Below are 21,311 nucleotides of genomic sequence, written 5' to 3'. Positions count from 1 at the left end.
TTTCAGATTGTCAGTCAGGCCTGCAATAATTATTGCCCCTCAGTTTTGAAATGTTTCCGCTATCTTGTCACTTCACGAGTGAATGTAAAGAATGGGCTCATTAAAGGATTAGCTGATAAAATTATTTCTACTCTAATACAATAAAAAATCACACAATGCTTTTTCATAAATTCTAAAAAGAAGTGAGATATTTTGGATCTGGGGATAATGATGAAGAATATGCTCAAGAAGAGATCATGCTTTACATCCCAGGTCCTGTCTTTCATCGTCATATTATTAACCTAATCAGTAGCATAACATGAAATTCTTAGTCTCTATAAATCACAAGTCAGTGAAAGAGAACTGAAGGAGACAAGGTATACTGGAAAGAGAATTTGCTTCTTGAGAGCTGAAACAAGCCATATGTCTCTGTCCATGTCCAAATCTGTATCTATCTATATCTACATCTATGTCTATATCTATATAACTATATCTTCATTTGGACTCATTCAGTTACTATGCCAACAATTTTCCTGCCTTAATAGTTATTATTGTTATTTAAAATTCTTTTGTTAAATCCTAAGTCTTACAGGTAACTTCTTGGGCAAAAATTACTGTTAGGATCATAAATCGTACTCAGATTTTATTCAGAATTATTCAGATTTCGTTTTTCAGAAGTAGTTATAAAATAACTTCTACGCAACTTTTGAGAAGACAAAATATTGCCGTACCAGCTGCCTTAATGTTTCATAATATATTTTTCCATCTAATTCACCAGGTATAGGTCAGGCTTTCTGAGTTTGCATAGGTATGACGAAAATCATGGTAATTAATTATATCCATGTACAACTTATTTAATAAGAGATTCTCAACATACCTCATGAAGTCGGAGGTCTTTCTCATAAACAAGTTTTTTTACAAATGCAGCTATAAATATAACCCAGGCAACCATGAGCACGATTGGAAGGGAATAAGAGACACTGGTTAGGAAGCTGTAAGGAAAAACAAAAACAAAAAAACAAAAATCCAGTGACCAAAATGAATGTCACACTTGCAGATTTTAATATATAAAGAACACACTCCCTCCTACATTGAAATTATACTCCTGTTCTGAAATTGAGACTAATTATTATTATGACTCTTTCATTTATGAAGTGTGAAGCTGACTTAGCAGTAAGTGCATGATTTTCTTGCCATACTGCTGCAAGAGTAAAACAGTTCTGGATTGTTAGATAAAATTGCTAAATTGTTTAAAGTATGTATGTCCTGTTCAGGAAAATAATTATTATACAGATATAATTACAAGGCTCTAAGCCCTTCTGTCTAAACTAAATTCTTATCTAAAAGGCAGATTTAAAATTAGATGATGATTGGTTTACCTAGCTAAAAGATATATCTTCTCAAATTACCGTATTTATCTACTCTTTGGAAGCTCATAGTTATTATTAAACCAAATTTCCCAAAATGAAATAGAATGAAACTCAAAATCATTTGATTTAAAATGCAAAGAACTTGGATTCCTCAAAATAATGCTCTAGGGGATGTTTCATAAATAGTATAGAAATGTTTTTTCTGGTAACTAGAGGGTTGCTGGAAGACTTCATTGGGCCCTAAATATACTCCTGAATGGCTGGCCCATAGTACCTGAATGTTCAAATGCAGTGTTTATGAAAGTTGAGCATGCATCGAAATCACCTGAAGGGCTTTTTAAAACAGATTCTGGGCGCCACCCATGAGCTTCTGATTTATTATATCTGAGATGGGGTTTGGAATTTGCATTTTAAACAATTTCCCAGGTGATGCTGATGCCGCTGGTCTGGAGACCACACTCTAAGGACCATGATTCTGACATTAGCTGTCAACTATGGGCTAAGGCAAAGGAGTAGTTTTCAATGAGAGAATCTCTAAATTGATCTGTTTTACATATTAGGCTCCACTGAAACTTTCACTTGCAGAAATGTCCCAAGGCCATTTTCTTTTTAATCTATAAGGCCAAGGAATTACCTTCAAGTTCCCCATGAAAGATGCAAATATTCATGGAACATGACATCACCAGCATTCATTTTCACTTTAGAAAAGTGAAGTGTATCACCAACAGAGATATGAAGGATTTTTTAGTGGGGGAGAAGTGAGGGTTGGGGCCGCATCCAATTTTTTTGGTTCCTGGGAAACTGGCAAGGGGGAAGCACTTAAAGAATATTTGTTGAATGAATTTTCTCTTGGCTCGGGTCCAGCCTTGATGCTGTTTCTGGCCCTGGAATTAGGCAAAGGCCTTCATTCATTAATAACAAATCCCCGCTAATGTTTCTTCCAAGTGACTGTGTATTTTAGATTTGGTATAGTATGAAAGAGAAAATTCTGGTATTGTAATTAATGGACCAATGCAGTACCAGCTATTCAACTTCAGGAGATTTACTTGGATTTCAATTTTTTCATCTGGAAAGCGTGGCTGATAATATCTGCTCTCACTTTATGAGGTTGTTTGGTGCAACAAATGAAATAATATATGTGAAAGCACTTTGTATGCAACAAAGAGTTTATATGGGTACATTAAGGCATTATGTTCATACTCCCATGAAGAATGCAGAGTACAGTTACTTTACTCTTAAAAGAAACATCCAGGTAACTACCATCCTAGGTACTAAAATTTACAAGGGGAAGAAAGTCAGAAGGAAAATAGATGAGAATTTTCATTTAATTGAAACCACAGGTCTTTACTATTCATGCAAGCCATTTCAGTTCACACATGGTTTAGGCAACAAGGTCCTGACTGGCTTCTACAATAAGTAGGTAACCTTGACAACCTGCTGACAGAATCATCACCTGTCTTCTCGTATCACTGCTGCACAAACAGCTACATAACCTCATCTCTATAGCTCTTGAAGCAGTCAAAGAAGACAGAAGCATTGAAAGAAACAGAAAAAAAAAAAATCCAGACCCATCTCAATTGTATATAAACTGCAATAACTGGGCTGAATAATAAGCACAATTCATTCAAAGTAATATTCAGCCTCAAGCTTTTGTGTAGAATGAGCTTGAAAAACTTAGCCAACCACCCTTATTTTCTTACTGTGGTCGGAGTGGAAGAACCATTCAGTGTTACCTTACTGGCAAATTTCTTGAATATTCAAATTCAATTGTCTAAAAGCATGATCTTTACATTTTTTGTTCATTTAGCAAAACCATTTTAGATAAAGATTCCTACCAAGTGGACTGAGAATACATAAAATAGTTTCAGATAGCACAATATTTATCTTAGAGAGTTGATCAATAATGTTCTATTAATTTTTTTCTGTAAAACTGACCTTACATTCACATATTTCTAATTAAATTTGAGAGTTGGAAGGGATTTTAAGATTGTTTTGTTTAACATCCTTATTTGATTAGAGAAAAGTAAAACCAGTTGAGAGTGGGTAACATCAAAATCATGCAGCGATGCACTCAAGTCTGAGTCCAACTCTCTTAATTTGGGGGCCAAAGTACTTGGAAGGCTAAGGATTATATTAAAGAAAACATGGATCATTTAGTAAGAACTTTAGCATCATTTGGGTAGCGATGGGCAGTTATAGTGAGCTGTGCCCTATACTGTGGATCTTTTCCTTGAAACAAGCATTTGACAAAGGTTTGGTGAATGTTATTCCTTTCAATGTGACACATGTCAATGAATGAAAAGAAATGAATTCTAAAAAAAGGGGTTGATTATTTAAAATGCCTGGAAGTGCATGGACTTACTTGTCTTTCATGTAGCAGGGATAAGGAATTGCTTGGACCTGGACTGCTATTTCCTGGGAGTTTCTTCCAGTCTGCAATTCAATGACTGCTCTTTCAATACTATCCTGTAAGTAAACAAAAGCCCTGCCATAGATCTGGTTGTTTGACTGAGAATTGTGTGGCCCTGGGGCCCATATCTTGTTTCTTATGCTTCTTGTGGTCTGTGAGGTCTTGAGACTCATGCGGATGGTATATTTTACAACAGGAGGAAGAGAGACGTTTTCAGAGTCATAGGTTCTGTGCTGGCTGCTATTAGAAGGAAGCTTAAAAATAACACCTAAAAATAAAATGGCAACAACATCAGAAGGTTATTTTATGGTTGACATTATTCATTGTTTGGAGGGTACACATAGGGGGCAGCCAAACAGGCAACTGACTTAGTAATGTGACAGTAAGGTCAGACTTCTAATTTACAGAAAAGATGGCTAACTGAAAGTGACAACCTCAGAGGCTCAAAGCAGGAATTTGAGAAGATAATCACAAACTAAGTGGCCAGATTAAATATATCACTCTAAGCCACTTACTGAAATTAAACACACACACACACACACAAATGAATAATCTTGACTGATTATGAGGATGGACTCAACTTCATCCTGTAACTATGTAATCCTTTACAGTTTTAATTTTAACCATACCAACAAAATTACACATATTGAAGGCTCCTCAACCAATACGGTTGGTTGCCTACATGAAAGGTTCTCATTTCTAAGGACATCAGAGGGGACAGTGTCCTCCCTCCACCCCCAACTACTTTTCTGAGTTCTGGATGAAAGAAGTGAGGGAAGAATTTGGCCAATTTTAGTACAGAGAGAAGCTCAAATTCTAGTAGAATAACACTTACTTCCAAAGAGTTCATTGCTTTTGTAGAGTCTTTTAGCCTCTCTTTCCATTTCATCTATGCTTTTTGCTGCCTGAATACGGTCATATAATACACAGGAGGAAATATTTACTGTCAGGGAAGACAGTGTGTTAAGATGATCAATGAGGTCAATGCCTTTCTCTAATTTTAGCCTTAGAATATCTAAAGAAGAAAAAAAAACGGACACAAAGCATATTATAATGTTGTGTTATAATGTTGTTTCTAGTAGTAACAGGACAAAATACTAATTTTTTGGTAAGTAGTAAACCTTAAACTAGATTATAAATAATAAGAACTTGTAGAATTTACTCTAAAAATATCTAGTACTCTATATCTGGGAAAACGTAGCTAGCTGTGCAAATGTTCACTGAGGAGAATGTTGAACTAGTTACAGACACAGTAAACCCAAGTACAAAGAATGGAACAAACTAATTCAGAAGTATATTCTGCTACAATTTAATTAACCAAAGACTAAAGGTGAATAATTTTAAAAAATCTATCTTCAATAGTTAGGAAGAAAACTATAAACTTGAGGTGAAGCATTTGAATAAACAGAAATGCTTGCTTTGTTCAGGGAATGTAGATTTAAGAATTTAGGCAAGGAAAGTCTATGCAGCGTGTGTAGAACAAATAAATGACATCATTCAGTCATTTGTGATACAGAATCATTTCTCAGGTGACAATCTATGCCACATAGTTACAACTTTCTAATACTGTTTGACTTAAAACTTTATGTGAGCTATCTCTATTCATATCTGTATTAATCTAGATAAAATGATCAAGATTTTTTTTTCAGGTAATTACTCTGGAAGAAAGAGGATTTAATTGCTCTTCAATTTCATGATTCCTTATGAGGAAATCAACTGAGACAAAGGGTAAATATAAAATTTCAAGTTAATAAATCACTTGGCCAATTAAATTTTCACTGACTTGATCATCATGAATACTGAGAAGGCTGTGATATCATAAATCCCTCTTCACAGAACCCAAATATGTCTCTACAATCGTCCAACAGAAGACTAAATTTTCTCACAGAGGGCAACTTCTTAAATGCACCTCTCATTAGAACTTAAAATGACATGTTTTGCTTCATAGACATTGGTGGGGGAGGGGTAAAATTGTGGTTGAACAGTGGCCTCCAGCGGCCATTGGAAATCAATACAACAGCAAAGGATTCTTCAGAAATGCTGGTAGATAGAGCTATGAAGAGTCAGTGCTCCCCAAATCCAAACTATAAAACCTCTTTGATACTAAGTTAAATATACAATTACACAGACAGTAAGTCTCACTGCTGTAGTCATTTTAACCTTCTTTTAAATTCTAAAACTCATCTCCTATATCTAAAGTTAGAAATAAAAAAAAAACTACATAGGAAATTTATAGTTTATCCCTGATATTTTGATCAAATGTTTCCTTACCAAATGATAATTTTAGAGAATAAATCACTAACATCTTTCCTTAATCAAACAGGGTTGACTATCATAAAGTACATAAAATTATACAGAATATAAATGTAGGCATAATTCCTCCCCACTGGTTTACAACCTAAATCACATAAGTCCCAGTAGCACTAGGGAGGAGGAGGGGCATTTGCTCTACTGTGGTCAAATTCTGATGCTTTCATTCCCTTCCTCTTACCCATGGTTGCATAGCAACAGGGAATCAGACACAGACTGAATTAGACATCTTGCATCCCTTATGTTGAAGGTGGGGTGGCAGAGGGAATGCATAAGTTCAGACAGCTTTCTTTGATCCTCTTCTGCCTGTTTCTTTTAAATGATCATGAGAGGAGGAGCCAACCTTGAATAGTGATTTATTTTCGTTTGAGTCTCTGCATTGCTTTTGTTTTGTTTTTGCTAACTCTATAACTTCTTCTGGTTACATTCTGAGTTAGTCAAAGTGATACTAAGGCCAGTGGAGATAAAATTATAAATGTAGCCAGAAATAAACCATTTCATCTTCTTTTGTCCTTAAAGACTTGCTTTTCATCAAGTTACCCCCAAAAAGTGTCCTCCTGTAGCAACCTACCTGTGATTGAAGGACAAGCTGCATTTACATGGAATATATTGCATTATAATTATTGAAACTAACTACAGGCACTAGGTACCAAAATAATCATTACTACTTGTAACTGTACAACTAACTAGGAAGAAGATGGATAGATATATCCAGGATTTTACTTTTCTTAGGATAACTAGATAGGAACCAAATACAGAAGAAAAGGAAAAGAAGATCTTATATGGCACAATGCTTTTCACATTTCTGACATGACAAGTAAATAAAAGTTTTGTATCTGGACTCACCAAGTTCATCCATCTGTTTCAAGAGTTCAATAGCATCTAGTCCCACGGAGAATTTTACAAAAACTTGCACAAAGGGGTTTCTTAGAGTATTCTAACAATATAGGGAATAAGTTTCAATACAAAAAGAAAACATGTTTAATCATTGTCTCTCTAATAACACCACAGTGAAATGAGGTACCACTACTGGGCATTTTCAGTGCACCATTTTGCAAAGGCTCCCAACTGATTTGTATTCTAGTCCTACTACTTCTTAGCTCAGAGGCTTTCAGCAAGCACTCAGCCTTTTCCAGCTTCAGGTTACTTTTCTGTAAAGTGGTATCTAATCAGATTAGTCAAATGTAAATTATTATGGTATTGTTTTATACTGTAATAAGTGCAGCTTTGTGAACATGGAAAAATAAACTGATGATAAAACTTTACATGGAGTAACTCATGGAAAGACTGAAAATTTAGAAAAAATAGTGCTTTAAAAATATAAAGGCTTTTGTAGCTATCTTGCAAATTAGGAGACATAAATTCTACCACTGTAGTTGTCTACTAGGTAATACTTATTGAAATTTTACTAAGTGCTGGGCACTGTCTAATAGAGTTTACCTTACCTTGATTTTCTCACTTAGTTTTCAATAATACCTAGAGGTAAGTACTATTATTATCCCCAGTTAATAGAGGACAAGGCTAGGGCCCAAGAAGCTATGTAAATTTCCCTAAGGATGTACAATTAATAAGGGTCGAAAGGAAAGTTGAAGAGAGAGACTTCAGCTTGATTAAAGAAATGTTTATTCATCTTGTGTGTAAATTTATGGCCTAATTTTTATGTGACCTAGGCTTAAGTTGTTTTCCCTTTAGAGGACAGTTCAAAACTACTTATTATTCTGTCCTTCTACCAATATCTTGTTTTGTTATCATGGAGATAAATGATTAAGAATAATATGTATTAATAGAGCATATATATAATAGAATTAATTTGCTAAATCTATAGTTGCTGAGGAGTCTAAGAGTAGTTGGTAGCATGAAGACAGATGGCTATCATGCAGCTATACACTATGATAACCCAAGTTCTTTAAAATCTAACTATTTACCAGGATTAATTTGCACATTGTAGAAAATCTGAATCAGAACGTTACTAATAAGGAAAGCACTGTGTTAGTTGCAATTCAGAGACGATCCATCAAACTCTATTTCCATTCTCTTATCACTCCTGTTACAATCAATCCTGTCTATCTATAATATATAATATTATTTTCAAATGCTTCCACAATATGATCTTCACAAGTCTGTGAAGTGGTTATCAATGGACCCATTTTAGAGTTTCATAAACTGTAGCAAGAATTTTAAGTCATTTGCCTAAGAGTTCACAATGGCAAAGCCAGGTCATGTGCTAAAAGCTTGAAGTTTCAAATTCTGTACACGTTTTCAGAAATAAGTTTTCCTCAATAATTGAGAACAAGAACTTATTTTGGTCTAGAACAAAATAAAGATACTCCCATTAGATGATGATCCCTTTATGGACATGGTCATAGGATTTCTTCTTAGCAAATTACTGTACTTTGGAACTGTTATGCACAGATAATGTCCTTTCTTAATTCACTGCTTTAGCCAACAAAACTTTCCTTAATGAAATAATATGTGTAGAATTTTTATCTGTTCACAGAAAAAAAGTTTTAGGAGAAAAGAGCAATTTTCCACTGAGGAAAACACATGTGTCAAAAGTACCATCCATGTAGCCTTTGTTATCTGAGATTCACTAAAAAAGGCCACTTAAAATAGCCATTTGTGATTACCAGAGGTAGGGGGTGGAGAGATGGGGAATTGGATAAAGGTGGTCAAAAGGTAGAAACTTCCAGTTATAAGATAAATATGCCCTAGGGATGTAATCTACAACATGATAACTATAGTTAACACTGCTGTATGACATATAGGAAAGCTGTTAAGAGAGTACAGCCTGAGAGTTTTCATCACAAGGAGAAAATTTTTTTTTCCTTTTTTAAAAAAAATTGTATCTATATGAGATGATGGATGTTAACTAAACCTACTATGGTCATCATTTCATAATATGTATATATAAAACCATCATGCTATATACCTTAAACTTATGCAGTGATGTATGTTAATTATTTCTCAGTAAAACTGGGGTGGTGGGGACTGAGATTTAATCAAGAGAGTAATGTGCTCAAGATCAGAGAAGAGTAGAATATTAAAATAAATGGACATGCTTAATATTAGAACTAAATTTAATAGTTAATTGTGGGGAAGATGTTTGATGAAAAGTTTATTTTGTATTAATTGTGTTAAATATCTATTTTAGAAATTAATTTGATCATTTATAACAAAATTCAGGTTGTAATTGTAACTATGCACTAATTGATAGTCAAAACAAAGACTGAGTAAAGCATCTTTTGTGTATAACTTTTCTAACAGAGTTGTATGACACAAATTCTTTGTTCTATGTTTAACTTCTTGAGCATGATTATAAAGAAGGGCACTTTTGTTGCTGCAAACATCTTCTAGGGCTCCATCAATTTTCCAAGGGCCTCTCTCAAGTCTTTGAATACACAAGCCATACTCTCTTGAAGTTCCTAAGTTGTCATCATTCCTGAAAATTTTCTCTTCTCCTATTGATAATGGGTCTAACTCTACTGCTTGATGTTTAGCTGCCAATAGCTCTCTTTGTGATTGGAACATTTCCCCACACTACTTGCATCCTTTTCAGAAAACCCTGCATCTTTTATGGGAATTGAAGATTATACTTTTCAACTAGTGTGTATTGGATTTGAGTTGCACTGTCAAATCTTTAACCTAAAATACAGTGTCAAATGTTTTGACCAAAGAACTCCCTAGATTTAACATTCTTCTTCAGAATATTAGTATTTTAGGAATTTTGGTTCAGTTAAAATAGCAAAACATAATCTAGAGAAATAAAATAAGCATATTTTAAGTAGTTTTTATTGCATTTAATTTTGGAAAATAGATTTACATCACTAGTTATGCCTCAGGATCAACTTGTAAAATGATTTATCTCTGAATTACATACAGAGAAACTGTGGTATAAGAGGTGAGGATGGTTACAAACATGAGTGACAGATCTGTTATCCTGTCTCAGATCTGCTCTCTGGAGCAGAGGCAATTTTAATCTGTTGAATATGGATTCTAAGTTACTATCTGCCCATTCACATAACGATGGTGATTAAAATCTCAAAGAATTACAATTTGTACAAAAGTGAATAACAGAACCATCTCCTACCTGGAGAAATGGAATCGTCTGGTTTAACAGGTGGAAGGAATTCATGAAAAATGGTGACTTATCCATCCACTCTTCAGATTTTTCTTTTAATTCTGCCAGCTGCCTCAGAGTTACATTAGACTTGAAGAAACAGAAACAAATCTGGTCCATTAGTATTTTTCCTATATTTCAAAAAGGTATCTTAAGGTTGTTTTGTTACATAATTTCAAGAAACTGTTCTAAAAAGTAGAGTTAGTAGAACATTGTCAGAAATTTCCTATATGGTCAAAAGTTTTTAAGTGGCAGCTTTTATAGGATCGAGATCACTTATAAAAATTCTGGAAAATCTAGGGTTTACTTCATGTCCACAGAAAATTTACAGCCAAAAGCATGTCTTCTGGAATTCTCACAAGTTATCCATTTTTGCCAATGGTATACTTTACTACTAAAGAAACATTCTAGTTCAAGGATATAAAAAGAAGAATACTTTCATGTATTGCTGGTGGATGTATATAGTTTTTTTTGGAAAGCGATCTGACAATAGTCATTAAAACAGAATATAATATTCTTCAATCCCTCAATCTTGAACATTCACCTCTGTGAAATAAAAATACTACTGTGTAAAGTCATGGGCACAAAAGTAGTTGTTGCCACCTTGCTTACATGAGCAAAAAAACAAAAGCAAACACTAGAAACAAAAAGAATGTTCAACAATTGAGGATTGGCTGAGTAAGTTCCATAGTATGAAAAAATTTACAGTCTTCAAAAAGAATGAATAAACTAAATCTATTGAATTGGAAGAATTTCCACAAGGTATTGCTATGTGACTAAAGTAATATGCAGAAAAGTATTATAATGAAACCTCATTTTAATAATGCAAACAATGACCATTCTGCATATGAATGTGCATACAGTATAATAATATATAAAGGATTAGAGGAATGCACATAAATTATAGAAAGCCACATCCTTGAATGCTAACATTCATTACTTTACATGAAAGGAAGAGTAGGATCAAGTAGGGAGAAAAAGAGGTGAGAGTCAAGCAAAAAGAAAAGAAAAGAAAAAAAAGACTGCACTTAGAAAATAAGCATTTAATGACTTCATTTATGCAAAATTATGTAAAAGTGTGTAGTCAATAAAGCAAATAAGGTATTAAAACACAAACAGTGAAAACAAAGATCATTCTAGAAATCAGTGATGACTTCATGTTTATTTTTATATAAACCTAAAACTAATTTATATTTATATAAACTATAGTTTAATGACCAAGTAATGGTAAAGAAGTGTTTTTTCTTTTTTACTTTCACTCTATCATTTTAAAAGCATCAAGTTTATAATTCAAATCACTAAAGCCAACTTTAAAAGTGAGAGAGAAATGCTATTATGGTTATATTAGGTAGGTGATAAGTATAGTTACTATTAATAATGTCTTTCTCAACACCTATCCTCTATATAAGATATTAAGTTGTACAACCAAATATGAAGCCAATAATCTATAATTTAGCAATTGTTTTTGTTCAAACTAGTTATATAATGCCCAATATTGTTTTTTCTAGTGCCATTATTTTTACATACTTTGAAACTTAGATGCTAGTTGTAGAAAAATTTTCTGCTTTTGGAGATAAATTGAAAAATCTGAGGTCTTGCTCCAACTAACCTCATTCTCAAGTGCTAACAAGGTTCATTTCTCTTCAAGGAGCCACCACCCAATCTACATTGTTCACACATATACATTACACATATACAGGGCAGAAGCTGAGAATTGTTAAGAGTTTCAGAAAGCCAAAGGGAATAGTATGTAGGCTATAAAGAAATCTGAGCCAGCTAGACTAAATTTGGAAGCTGACTACTTTAAAAATCATCTTAATACTCAAGATAGAAACTTTGATAATGGTCAAACCTTTTCCATTATTGCCTTTGTGATGGGGGTATATGGTGCGTACAAAATCCTTCCCAACAACATGGGTTTCAAGAAAGCCCAAATCACAGGTCCGGCAGGCATATTAATGATGTCTTTATAAAGAGAAAAGCAAAATGGCGCTGGAAAGAAAAAGTGTAATAAAACCATTTAATACATGCATGTAAAATCTATTCATGGTAAACTGACAAATATTATTGTTATAGCACCCCAAAATACATGCCTTATACTTCCTTTGTTACTAACAAATGTGACACACCTGGTATCAAAGTAAGAAAGCATAGTAACAAATCTTTTTTAGGTGTGAAAGTTTAATCCAATAAGCAAGTGCATAGTAAGTGATGGCATTTTGCCAAGAGGAGTTAGAAAGGTTGAAAAGCACATTTCAGAATGTCCTCCAACAGATATTCCTCACCAGCCCTTAATTTTTAAAAATATGCAAAAGTTATGGGCCTCCCTGGTGGCGCAGTGGTTGAGAGTCCGCCTGCCGATGCAGGGGATACGGGTTCGTGCCCCGGTCTGGGAGGATCCCATATGCCGCGGAGCGGCTGGGCCCGTGAGCCATGGCCGCTGGGCCTGCGCATCCGGAGCCTGTGCTCCGCAACGGGAGAGGCCACAACAGTGAGAGGCCCGCATACCGCAAAAAAAAAAAAAAAAAAAAAAAAAAAAAAAAAAAAAATATGCAAAAGTTTGCTATTGTACTAGATACATAAGAGCTGTCCAATAAATGTTTGTTGAATGAATAAAAAGATGCATAAATGCATCAATCCAATTGTTATATTAAACATCCCTATACTGTTTGGAAAAGCTCAGCCAATCATATTTTACATCTCAAAGCTTATAGATCAAGTAAACAGCTTTAATGTGCCACTGAATGTTTATAATTCTGCTACATTCATGAAGCTCTTCTGTGTGTGATACAAATTTCTAATTCTAAAAAGTTAAGAAAAAATATTGACCTGAGCAGATTTAAGGCACATCATTTTATCATTTACTGGCAAGGTGTAGTGGTTAAGAGGCTAGACTTTGCAGCAGACTGCCTGGGTTCAAATCATAGCTTTGATACTTTCATGTTGGACAGTGGTGTCCAGGTTACTCGATCACTTTGTGCCTCATTTCCCTTACTAAGATGCAGCTATAGTAGCACCTACCTCATAGGTAAGTGAAGAGTGAATGAGTTGATATGCAGAACATTCTTGATGTGTGGTTAAGTGCTGTATGAGTGCTTCCTTGGGGAAAATTAATGCTTCATTTATTACAAAAGGCTAAGATTACAGCTCAGCATTAAAAAAAACACCTGATTAAAAAATGGGGAGAAGACCTGAATAGTCATTTTTCCAAAGAGGAAATGCAGATGGCCAACAGGCACATGAAAAGATGCTCAACATGCTAATCATCAGGCAAACGCAAATCAAAACCCAATGAGATATTACCTCACATCTGTCAGAATGGCTATCATCAAAAAGAACAAAAATAACAAATATTGGTGAGGATGTGGAGAAAAGGGAACCCTCGTACACTGCTGGTAGGAATGTAAATTGGTGCAGCCACTGTGGAAAACAGTACAGAGTTTTTCTCAAAAAAACTAAAAATAAAACTACCATATGACTCAGCACTTCCACTCGGGTATATACCCAAAAAAACCAAAAATGCTAATTAGAAAAGATTCATGCACCTCAATATTCATAGCAGCATTATTTACATTTGCCAAGACATGGAAGCAGCCTAAGTGTCTATCAACAGATGAATGGATAAATAAGATGTGGTATATATATATATATATATATATATATAATGGAATATTACTCAGTCATAAAAAAGAATGAAATTTTGCCATTTGCAACAACGTGGATGGACTTGGAGGGCATTGATGCTAAGTGACATAAGTCAGACAAAGACAAATACTGTATTTTACTTTTATGTGGAATCTAAAAAATACAACAAACTAGTGAATATAACAAAAAAGAAACAGACTCACAGATATAGAAAACAAACTAGTGGTTACCAGTGGGGAAAGGGAAGGAGGGAGGGGCAAGATGGGGTAGGGGACTAAGAGGCACAAACTATTATGTATAAAATAAGCTATAAGGATATATTGTACAATACAGGGAATACAGCCAATTAAAAAAAAAAAAAGGCCAAGATTTAGCAGACCATGTTGTTAGGAGGCGACATTACCATGCTGATTTTGAAGTATACTCACTGGCATGTAAGGGAATTCCATATTTTGCAGCAATTTGCTCTTTACTTAATTTATAAGTCAAAAAATCCTTGGTGTGGTTGCCTCTCTGCCTCTGAGAAGAGGGCAGCATGGCAATTAAATATTCAGTGGTAATTCCTTGGGAGCATAGTGCTTGGGAAATGGTACTAAATGATCCTTGTGAAGTATTTAGCCGGTTGTTTTTGTACATTGCCTGTGAGATAAAAATACATGATTTATTAACATTATATGAGCTATAAATGCTATTGAAAACAATATAGAAGAAAACCTGATAATGCTTAGACGATCCTTATAATTCCACAATTCCTTTAAAACATGTATCCCAAGTGTAAATGTACGACGTTAAACTTCTCCAATTTAAGTGGCAAAAACTTTTGCCAGGGTAGAAGAGTTTTTCTGTAAGTGATTTTTGTCAATGTACTATATTTGTAGCTGAATGTATTATAACTAATCTCAAATAAAAGTTAAGATGACAAAAGGAATTTTCCAGTAAGAATATTACTGGGTGACTTTTCTACCTGTGTTAATGGAAAACTTCTGGGCAGGTGCATTTGTTTCAGGGATCTCATTTTGTCTAGCAGCGGTCGTGTGACAGAAGCCATCTGATTGAGAATCTCCTTTAGCCTTATGAAGAGTTCTATCATCTTTTCTACTGGCTTTTGATTTTCCCTAGGGAAAAGCACCTGACAGGAACAGCAACAACAAAAAAAGAAATTATTTTTTTGGAGAAACTGGAACCCTCACACACTGTTGGTGAAAATATTAAAAGGTACAGTCACTTTGGAAACCATTTTGGAAGTTTATTAAATAGTTAAACATAAATTTACCATACAACCAGAAATTGGATTCCTAGGCATTTACCCAAGAGAAATGAAAAAATATGTCTACACAAAGATTTGTATGGGAATGTCTATAGCAGCATTACTCACAATAGCCAACAAGTGGAAACAATCCAAATGAATGGATAAACAAAATTTATATCCTTAAATTGGAATACTATTTGGTAAAAGAAAGAAATTACTTACCGACACATTACAACATGTATGAAACTCAAAACGTTATACTAAGTGAAAAAAGCTACACACAAAGACCACATATTGTATGATTCAATTTAAATAAAATGTCTAAAAAGGCAAATCCATAGAGACAGAAAATAGATTAGAGGGTGCCTGTGCTAGAGGTCAGAATGAGAATTGACTGTAAATGGACACAAGGGTTTTTTGGGGGTTGATAGAAATGTTACAAAATCAGATTGTGGTAACGGTTGCACAATTCTATAACTTACTAAAAAACCCATTAAATTGTACACTTAAAATGAGTGAATTTTATAACATAAAAATGATACCTCAATAACTCTGCCAAAAATAAATGATTTTAAAAGTCAGAAAGGTAAATGTCAATTACATAATTCTCCATGTACACCGTTATTCAAAAATCATATAATGTGCTCCTTAAAATCAGAAAAGCTCTGTCAAAAAGCTCATGTGGTCTATCAGGTTTAATCATAATCCCCTAATGTATTTCTGTTGCAGGAAGAAACACTGAAAATATTTTTTAAATTAAAATTTTAATTTTATTCTCTCATTCACTCAATTATTCAACAAACGTTAACTGAGTGCCTGTTATGTTCCCAGCACTGGGTGAGGTGATGGGTACGAGGTGATGGGTACAGTGGTACTCAAACTGGCATCATCCTTCCACTCAGGGAGTTTTGTAATAATAGGAGAAACAGATATGAAACAAATCAATGAACAAAAAGCTGGGGAATATGAGGAGGTAGGGAGTTTAGCTAAGAAATCAAAAGAAGTCTTTCCAAGATGACACCCCAAAGGGGAGAAAGAACAAACCATAGGAGGAATAAGGAGAGGAAGGTAATAGACAGAGGGGAAAAGATTTGTGAGGTTCATGAAGAGGGAAAGCTCTTGGTGTGTCCAAGGGGGTCAAAGACCACTATATGAGGACAAGATTCATTTGGAGAAATATCACAAAGACAGAGCTGTCTCAATAACATAGCTATTAATTGCAATCAGATTTTTCTAAATCAGATTCAACATTTTAATTTTTCTTCCAGTTCTGCCAAAATTCTAGGAATTCCAACACTGATTTGAAATAAACTGACTAATGATGAGAAATTTTTATTATTTTTACTTGCAATACCTGAAAGAATTAGGAATGGTCTTCTGTTTCTAAAATGCACATATTTATTTACTATACTCAACAAGAAATAGTTGGTTTGACATGTGCTCTGCAAAGACATTGTAAGATAAGTATTAAAATTTGAGATTAAAAAATTAATAATATCAATTTATATGCATTTTAAGTTATGTAAAATAAATATTCATTTAGTTAATGGTTATTTGCTAAGTTCTTCTATGGGCCAGGCACTGTTCTTGGCATTTGAAATGTTTCAGTGAACAAAGAGGCCCTTGTGGAGCTTACACCAAATAGAGGTAGACAGAAAATAAACAACAACAGTGGATACTAAATAAAATACACAGTATGCTGGAAGTGTAACAGAAAACAAACAGAGCATCGAAAGGAGGTTTGAGAGGGCTATAGATGAAAGTTGGTTGCATTTTAAATAGGATTGTCAGGGTATCTTATTAAGAAGGTCAATATTGAGTAAAAACACATAGTGCAGCAAATTAGGTGAAGGGCATGGCCTGGAGTGGTCCCATGCAGCAGCCCTGGGCCCAAGGAGTAGCCACGTAGGAAATGGGATTTTAGAAATAAGGAGAGGTTGTGCAGGTCCTGGGGCCCCGGCAGGATTTGAGGGTTTACAGGAATAAAATGAGGAGCCAATGGGGAAGGTGTTGAGCAGAGGAGTGACATAATACGATTTAAGTTTTAAAGGGATCACTCTTGCTGCTCAGGGAGGGGTGGGGACAAGTGTGGAGGAAAGGGAGGCCAGTTAGGAGGCCACTGCAGAATATAAGGGTCGGATAATGATGACTCTGAACAGGATTATTTGTAACTAGTCCTAAAATGCCTTCATCCCCTTTGCTGAAATGCATCAACAACATAAGTCAGCTGTGCTGCTTCTGGTTTTTCTTAAAGAGAAAAAAATTTTTTTTCAGTGTTTTCAATAACATGTAAATAATTTTGACCTAGTATAGATTTGGGTGGATATAGGTGTTTAATTTTCCTATGTTTATATTTTTCTTTCAGTTTTTTATTCACTAAGTACTTATAAAGCATCTAGTTATTGCAAGATGGAGTTACTGCTGACTTTACAGCTCTAATAATGACCACTATTTTGTTGTACTGGATAAATAATGGTAGCCTCTATCAAAACTTGATGAAGGAAACACAAAAAGTACTTTTTTAAATACCAAAAAAACCTGGATTCTTCTACTTGAAAACAAAAAACTTTGTTTTAATCTTTATTTTTATCCCACCAAATTAATGTGCATTCACTTTTTAAATAAGTTATTATAACATTTGTATTTCATACTCTTGTATAGTATACATTAAATTTAATTCCTGGTCTTGGATATACAAATTGAGAGTTAATAAGGCCATAATATTAATTTCCTCATCTATTAAATATGCAAATTTACAATATATGATCGCTAAGGCTCCACTTAGCTCTAAAACAAAGCTATAATTCCAAAAGCTCTATAAATGGATCACATTCTTTATAGTATCAGGGAGCATACAGGTATAATCAATTTTTTATATTATACTATAAACATTAAAATATTTCGTCAACAGCAACTTGCCTTGTATGTGAAGTTGTAAATGTCTAAGTAGTGCAGAAGAGTGAGTCCAATGAGGTAAGACAGACGGGATCTCTCTGGAAGAGGTATGCTGCAGAATTCCTTCATTGCATCTTCCAATTTGGGACTGGTCATATTAGCATCACAAGAATGCAACCAGAACACACTAGAAATAATCTACAAGTTGGAGGAAGAAAAATATTTTAGCTGTGAATCCTCTGAATCCACCTGTCCATTTTGAGAGATTTTCTTATACTTTTAGACTTCATTTAAAAATAAGACAAATTATACTCAAAATCATATAATTTTTTTGTTTAAAGCACTAATTACTATCAATAAACCTAGAAAGAGTCCATAGTTCACTGGAAAGCTTAAGAAATAAGATGGGAAAGAGACAGAAAAAAATCCATAATGATTCCCATATTTCTTGCTTGAACGACTGGGTGAATGATGACACCAAGAAAGAAAATTGGTTTGGATTGTTTAGGAAAATTACTGGTTTAAGACTTTTGCTCTCTCGGGAATTCCCTGGTGGCACAGTGGTTAAGAATCCACCTGCTAACGCAGGGGACACAGGTTTGAGCCCTGGTCTGGGAAAGATCCCACATGCCACGGAGCAATGAAGCCCGTGTGCCACAACTACTGAGCCTGTGGTCTAGAGCCTGCGAGCCACAACTACTGAAGCCCGCACGCCTAGAGCCCATGCTTTGCAACAAGAGAAGTCACCACAATGAGAAGCCCACGCACTGCAACGAAGAGTAGCCCCCGCTCACCACAACGAGAAAAAGCCTGCACATAGCAACAAAGACCCAACACAGCCAAAAATAAATAAATAAAATAAATATGTTAAAAAATTGATAAACTTAAAAAAAAAGACTTTTGCTCTCTTTAAAATTTTACTCTTACTCTATTTAAATTGCATTTCATTTATATAATCATTTGAAGTTATAATCTTGTACAATAAACTCTGGGGTCCAGAGATGAAAGGTGAAGAAAAAAAGGCCAGAATCACACAATAATATGAATCAACCATCCTGGAGAGTAATGCTTGTGTGAAAAGTGATGTGTGACTATGGGAAGTAAGATGGCAACTCTATTGCCACTGAGTTGAAATAAAGAAAAAGTTTATGAAATTCAAGACTATAGAAACTTTTCTCTCTTTCCTTTTTAAAGTAATAAGAATGTATGCTCTCTATTTACCTGCTTTTACTTACTAAAATGAACCTGCTCTTCAGAGGCCAAAAATGTGATAGCTGAAATTAGATCTTAGGATCATATAAGTGAAAGGTGAAACCAAAGGGGAAAGAATTAATAAAGAAATATTAATTGCTGGGCTTCCCTGGTGGCACAGTTAAGAACTGCGCCTGCCAATGCAGGCGACAAGGGTCCGAGCCCTGGTCTGGGAAGATCCCACATGCCATGGAGCAACTAAGCCCATGTGCCACAACTACTGAGCCTGCGCTCCAGAGCCCATGAGCCACAACTACTGAGCCCGCGTGCTACAACTACTGAAGCCCGCACACCTAGAGCCCGGGCTCTGCAACAAGAGAAACCACCACAATGAGAACCCCGTTCACCACAACGAAGAGTAGCCCCCACTCACCACAACTACAGAAAGCCCGTGAGCAGCAACGAAGACCCAACGCAGCCAAAAATAAACTAAAAAAAATTTTTTTTTAAAAAGAAAAAGAAAGAAATATTAATTGCTATAACAAGAGGAAGAAAAATGAAGGTAAAGCAGTTTTAATTTTTGTTTGGGAGAACCAATTAAAATGACACAAACATAAATATTCCAAAGTCAGCCTTAAAGGCTTTTAAAAAACTTTATCCCATATTGGAGAATAACTGGGTTGTGTTTAGAAATGACACACTCTGTCACAACGTAAGTTTTGAATGGATGAGGTCTTAAGCGCTGATATTCTTTTAGAAAATTTCTAAGACACTTCCAGACAATGAACTTGGAAAAGGGGTAAAAGATAAAACATTTCAAGTGGAAAACCCTATTATCAGTCCATGAGGAAATAACATTACTCATTTTCACAGCAAAAAATGTTTACTATACCTCCAAACTTACCCAGAGTTCCCTTGACCATATCTATTTTATATAGTCTGTCTTGTCTTGGGGCTTTTAAAAAATAAAAAGAAGTATTCCTTTTAATTTTAGTTTCAACAAATTGTAAATGGTCTTTTTTCCCCCAATTAGATTACTGAAACTCGACTTTGATATCATCATAATAGAATGTGAAAATTTACCTCAGATAATGTGAATGTGATAATGAATATAAAGAATTACTGATGGCACCACTTATTTAAGAAAAGCATCTGGGGTAAAGAAAAGGAGAGGACAAAGGAGGCAAAGGAAGGGATAGGAAAAGTAGAAGGAAAGGAACAGATAGTGATAATGTTCTTGCTTCAGGATTTTTCTTCTATTTTCACTTAAGAATTAGGACTCTAATTTTATCATTTGCATGGAAAATTCACCATATTTGCATGCAGCTTCTCAGTGTTTTACTATTAAGTGCTCAACAAATACTAAATGCTATTTAAACTTTTAAAAAACTAGATGTAAATACAAACATGTTCCACCCCACCTCAGCTCTGTTGTCAGGGATGGGAATGGCCAGCAGATTGTCGATATTCCTATTGGACATTCCTGTTGTTCTCCTCAGTTCTTCTTTCAGCTCTTTAACATTTTTAAACATTTCTATTAACTGACCTGAAACAAAACAAAACAAAACTCACATGTGGGTTGCAATGTAATTCTTTTTAGTCATTCTAACACAGAGAAACCTTCTAGATAAAACATATAGTCAACATATATGCCTTGTGTCAGGAACAGATGTCTCTCAGTTTTGGCAAACTTTGCATCTTTAGGATCTATTTCTATCTGATTTAGACTTATTCCTATTATGATATTATTAACTTAAGGTAACAGATTGCTCTGGATTATAAATTTTCCTTAAATGTCTACAACGAAAGGTTGATTCAAAGAAAATATGGTTTCCTTGCAGACTTTGATCACACAATGTGCTAAATATATATTTCTATATTTGATTTAAAACATCATACAAATTCAAAGTGCTTTTTAACCTTGGATCATATAATACTGTCAGCTTAGGACAAGGTTTGCTAAATCGGAAACATAATGCCACAGAGCACTTTTTCCTTAACTTTGCCCAGCACCTTACGGCTTATAAAGGGTTTTCACGATCATTACTTCAATTTTTAAATAGAATGTGTTTAACTCCAAACTCTTTTAGGACAGTTATTATAATTATTTCATATCTGGGTCATTCAATGAACAGCAAAAAATAT

At 34.5% G+C, this 21,311-nt stretch overlaps 1 protein-coding gene across 2 annotated transcripts in view; it reads right to left on the bottom strand.

Moving 5' to 3' along the window:
- Nucleotides 1-21,311, bottom strand: part of ABCA12 (ATP binding cassette subfamily A member 12) — a gene marked incomplete at its 5' end in the record, with an annotated part of 180,642 nt that overhangs the window by 62,952 nt on the left and 96,379 nt on the right. For both annotated transcript variants that reach the window (XM_082630169.1, XM_082630170.1), the window contains 10 exons: nucleotides 857-971; nucleotides 3,712-4,027; nucleotides 4,595-4,774; nucleotides 6,916-7,006; nucleotides 10,157-10,276; nucleotides 12,039-12,178; nucleotides 14,260-14,470; nucleotides 14,796-14,960; nucleotides 18,000-18,173; nucleotides 20,588-20,712. In XM_082630169.1, coding sequence (XP_082486295.1) covers nucleotides 857-971; nucleotides 3,712-4,027; nucleotides 4,595-4,774; nucleotides 6,916-7,006; nucleotides 10,157-10,276; nucleotides 12,039-12,178; nucleotides 14,260-14,470; nucleotides 14,796-14,960; nucleotides 18,000-18,173; nucleotides 20,588-20,712 — 1,637 coding nt within the window. The remainder of the gene's footprint in view (nucleotides 1-856; nucleotides 972-3,711; nucleotides 4,028-4,594; nucleotides 4,775-6,915; nucleotides 7,007-10,156; nucleotides 10,277-12,038; nucleotides 12,179-14,259; nucleotides 14,471-14,795; nucleotides 14,961-17,999; nucleotides 18,174-20,587; nucleotides 20,713-21,311) is intronic.

This window comes from Mesoplodon mirus (assembly GCF_964341445.2).
Source record: "Mesoplodon mirus genome assembly, chromosome: 8".
NCBI classification, from domain to species: Eukaryota; Metazoa; Chordata; class Mammalia; order Artiodactyla; family Ziphiidae; genus Mesoplodon; species Mesoplodon mirus.
This window is presented reverse-complemented; position numbering and strand designations above follow the sequence as displayed.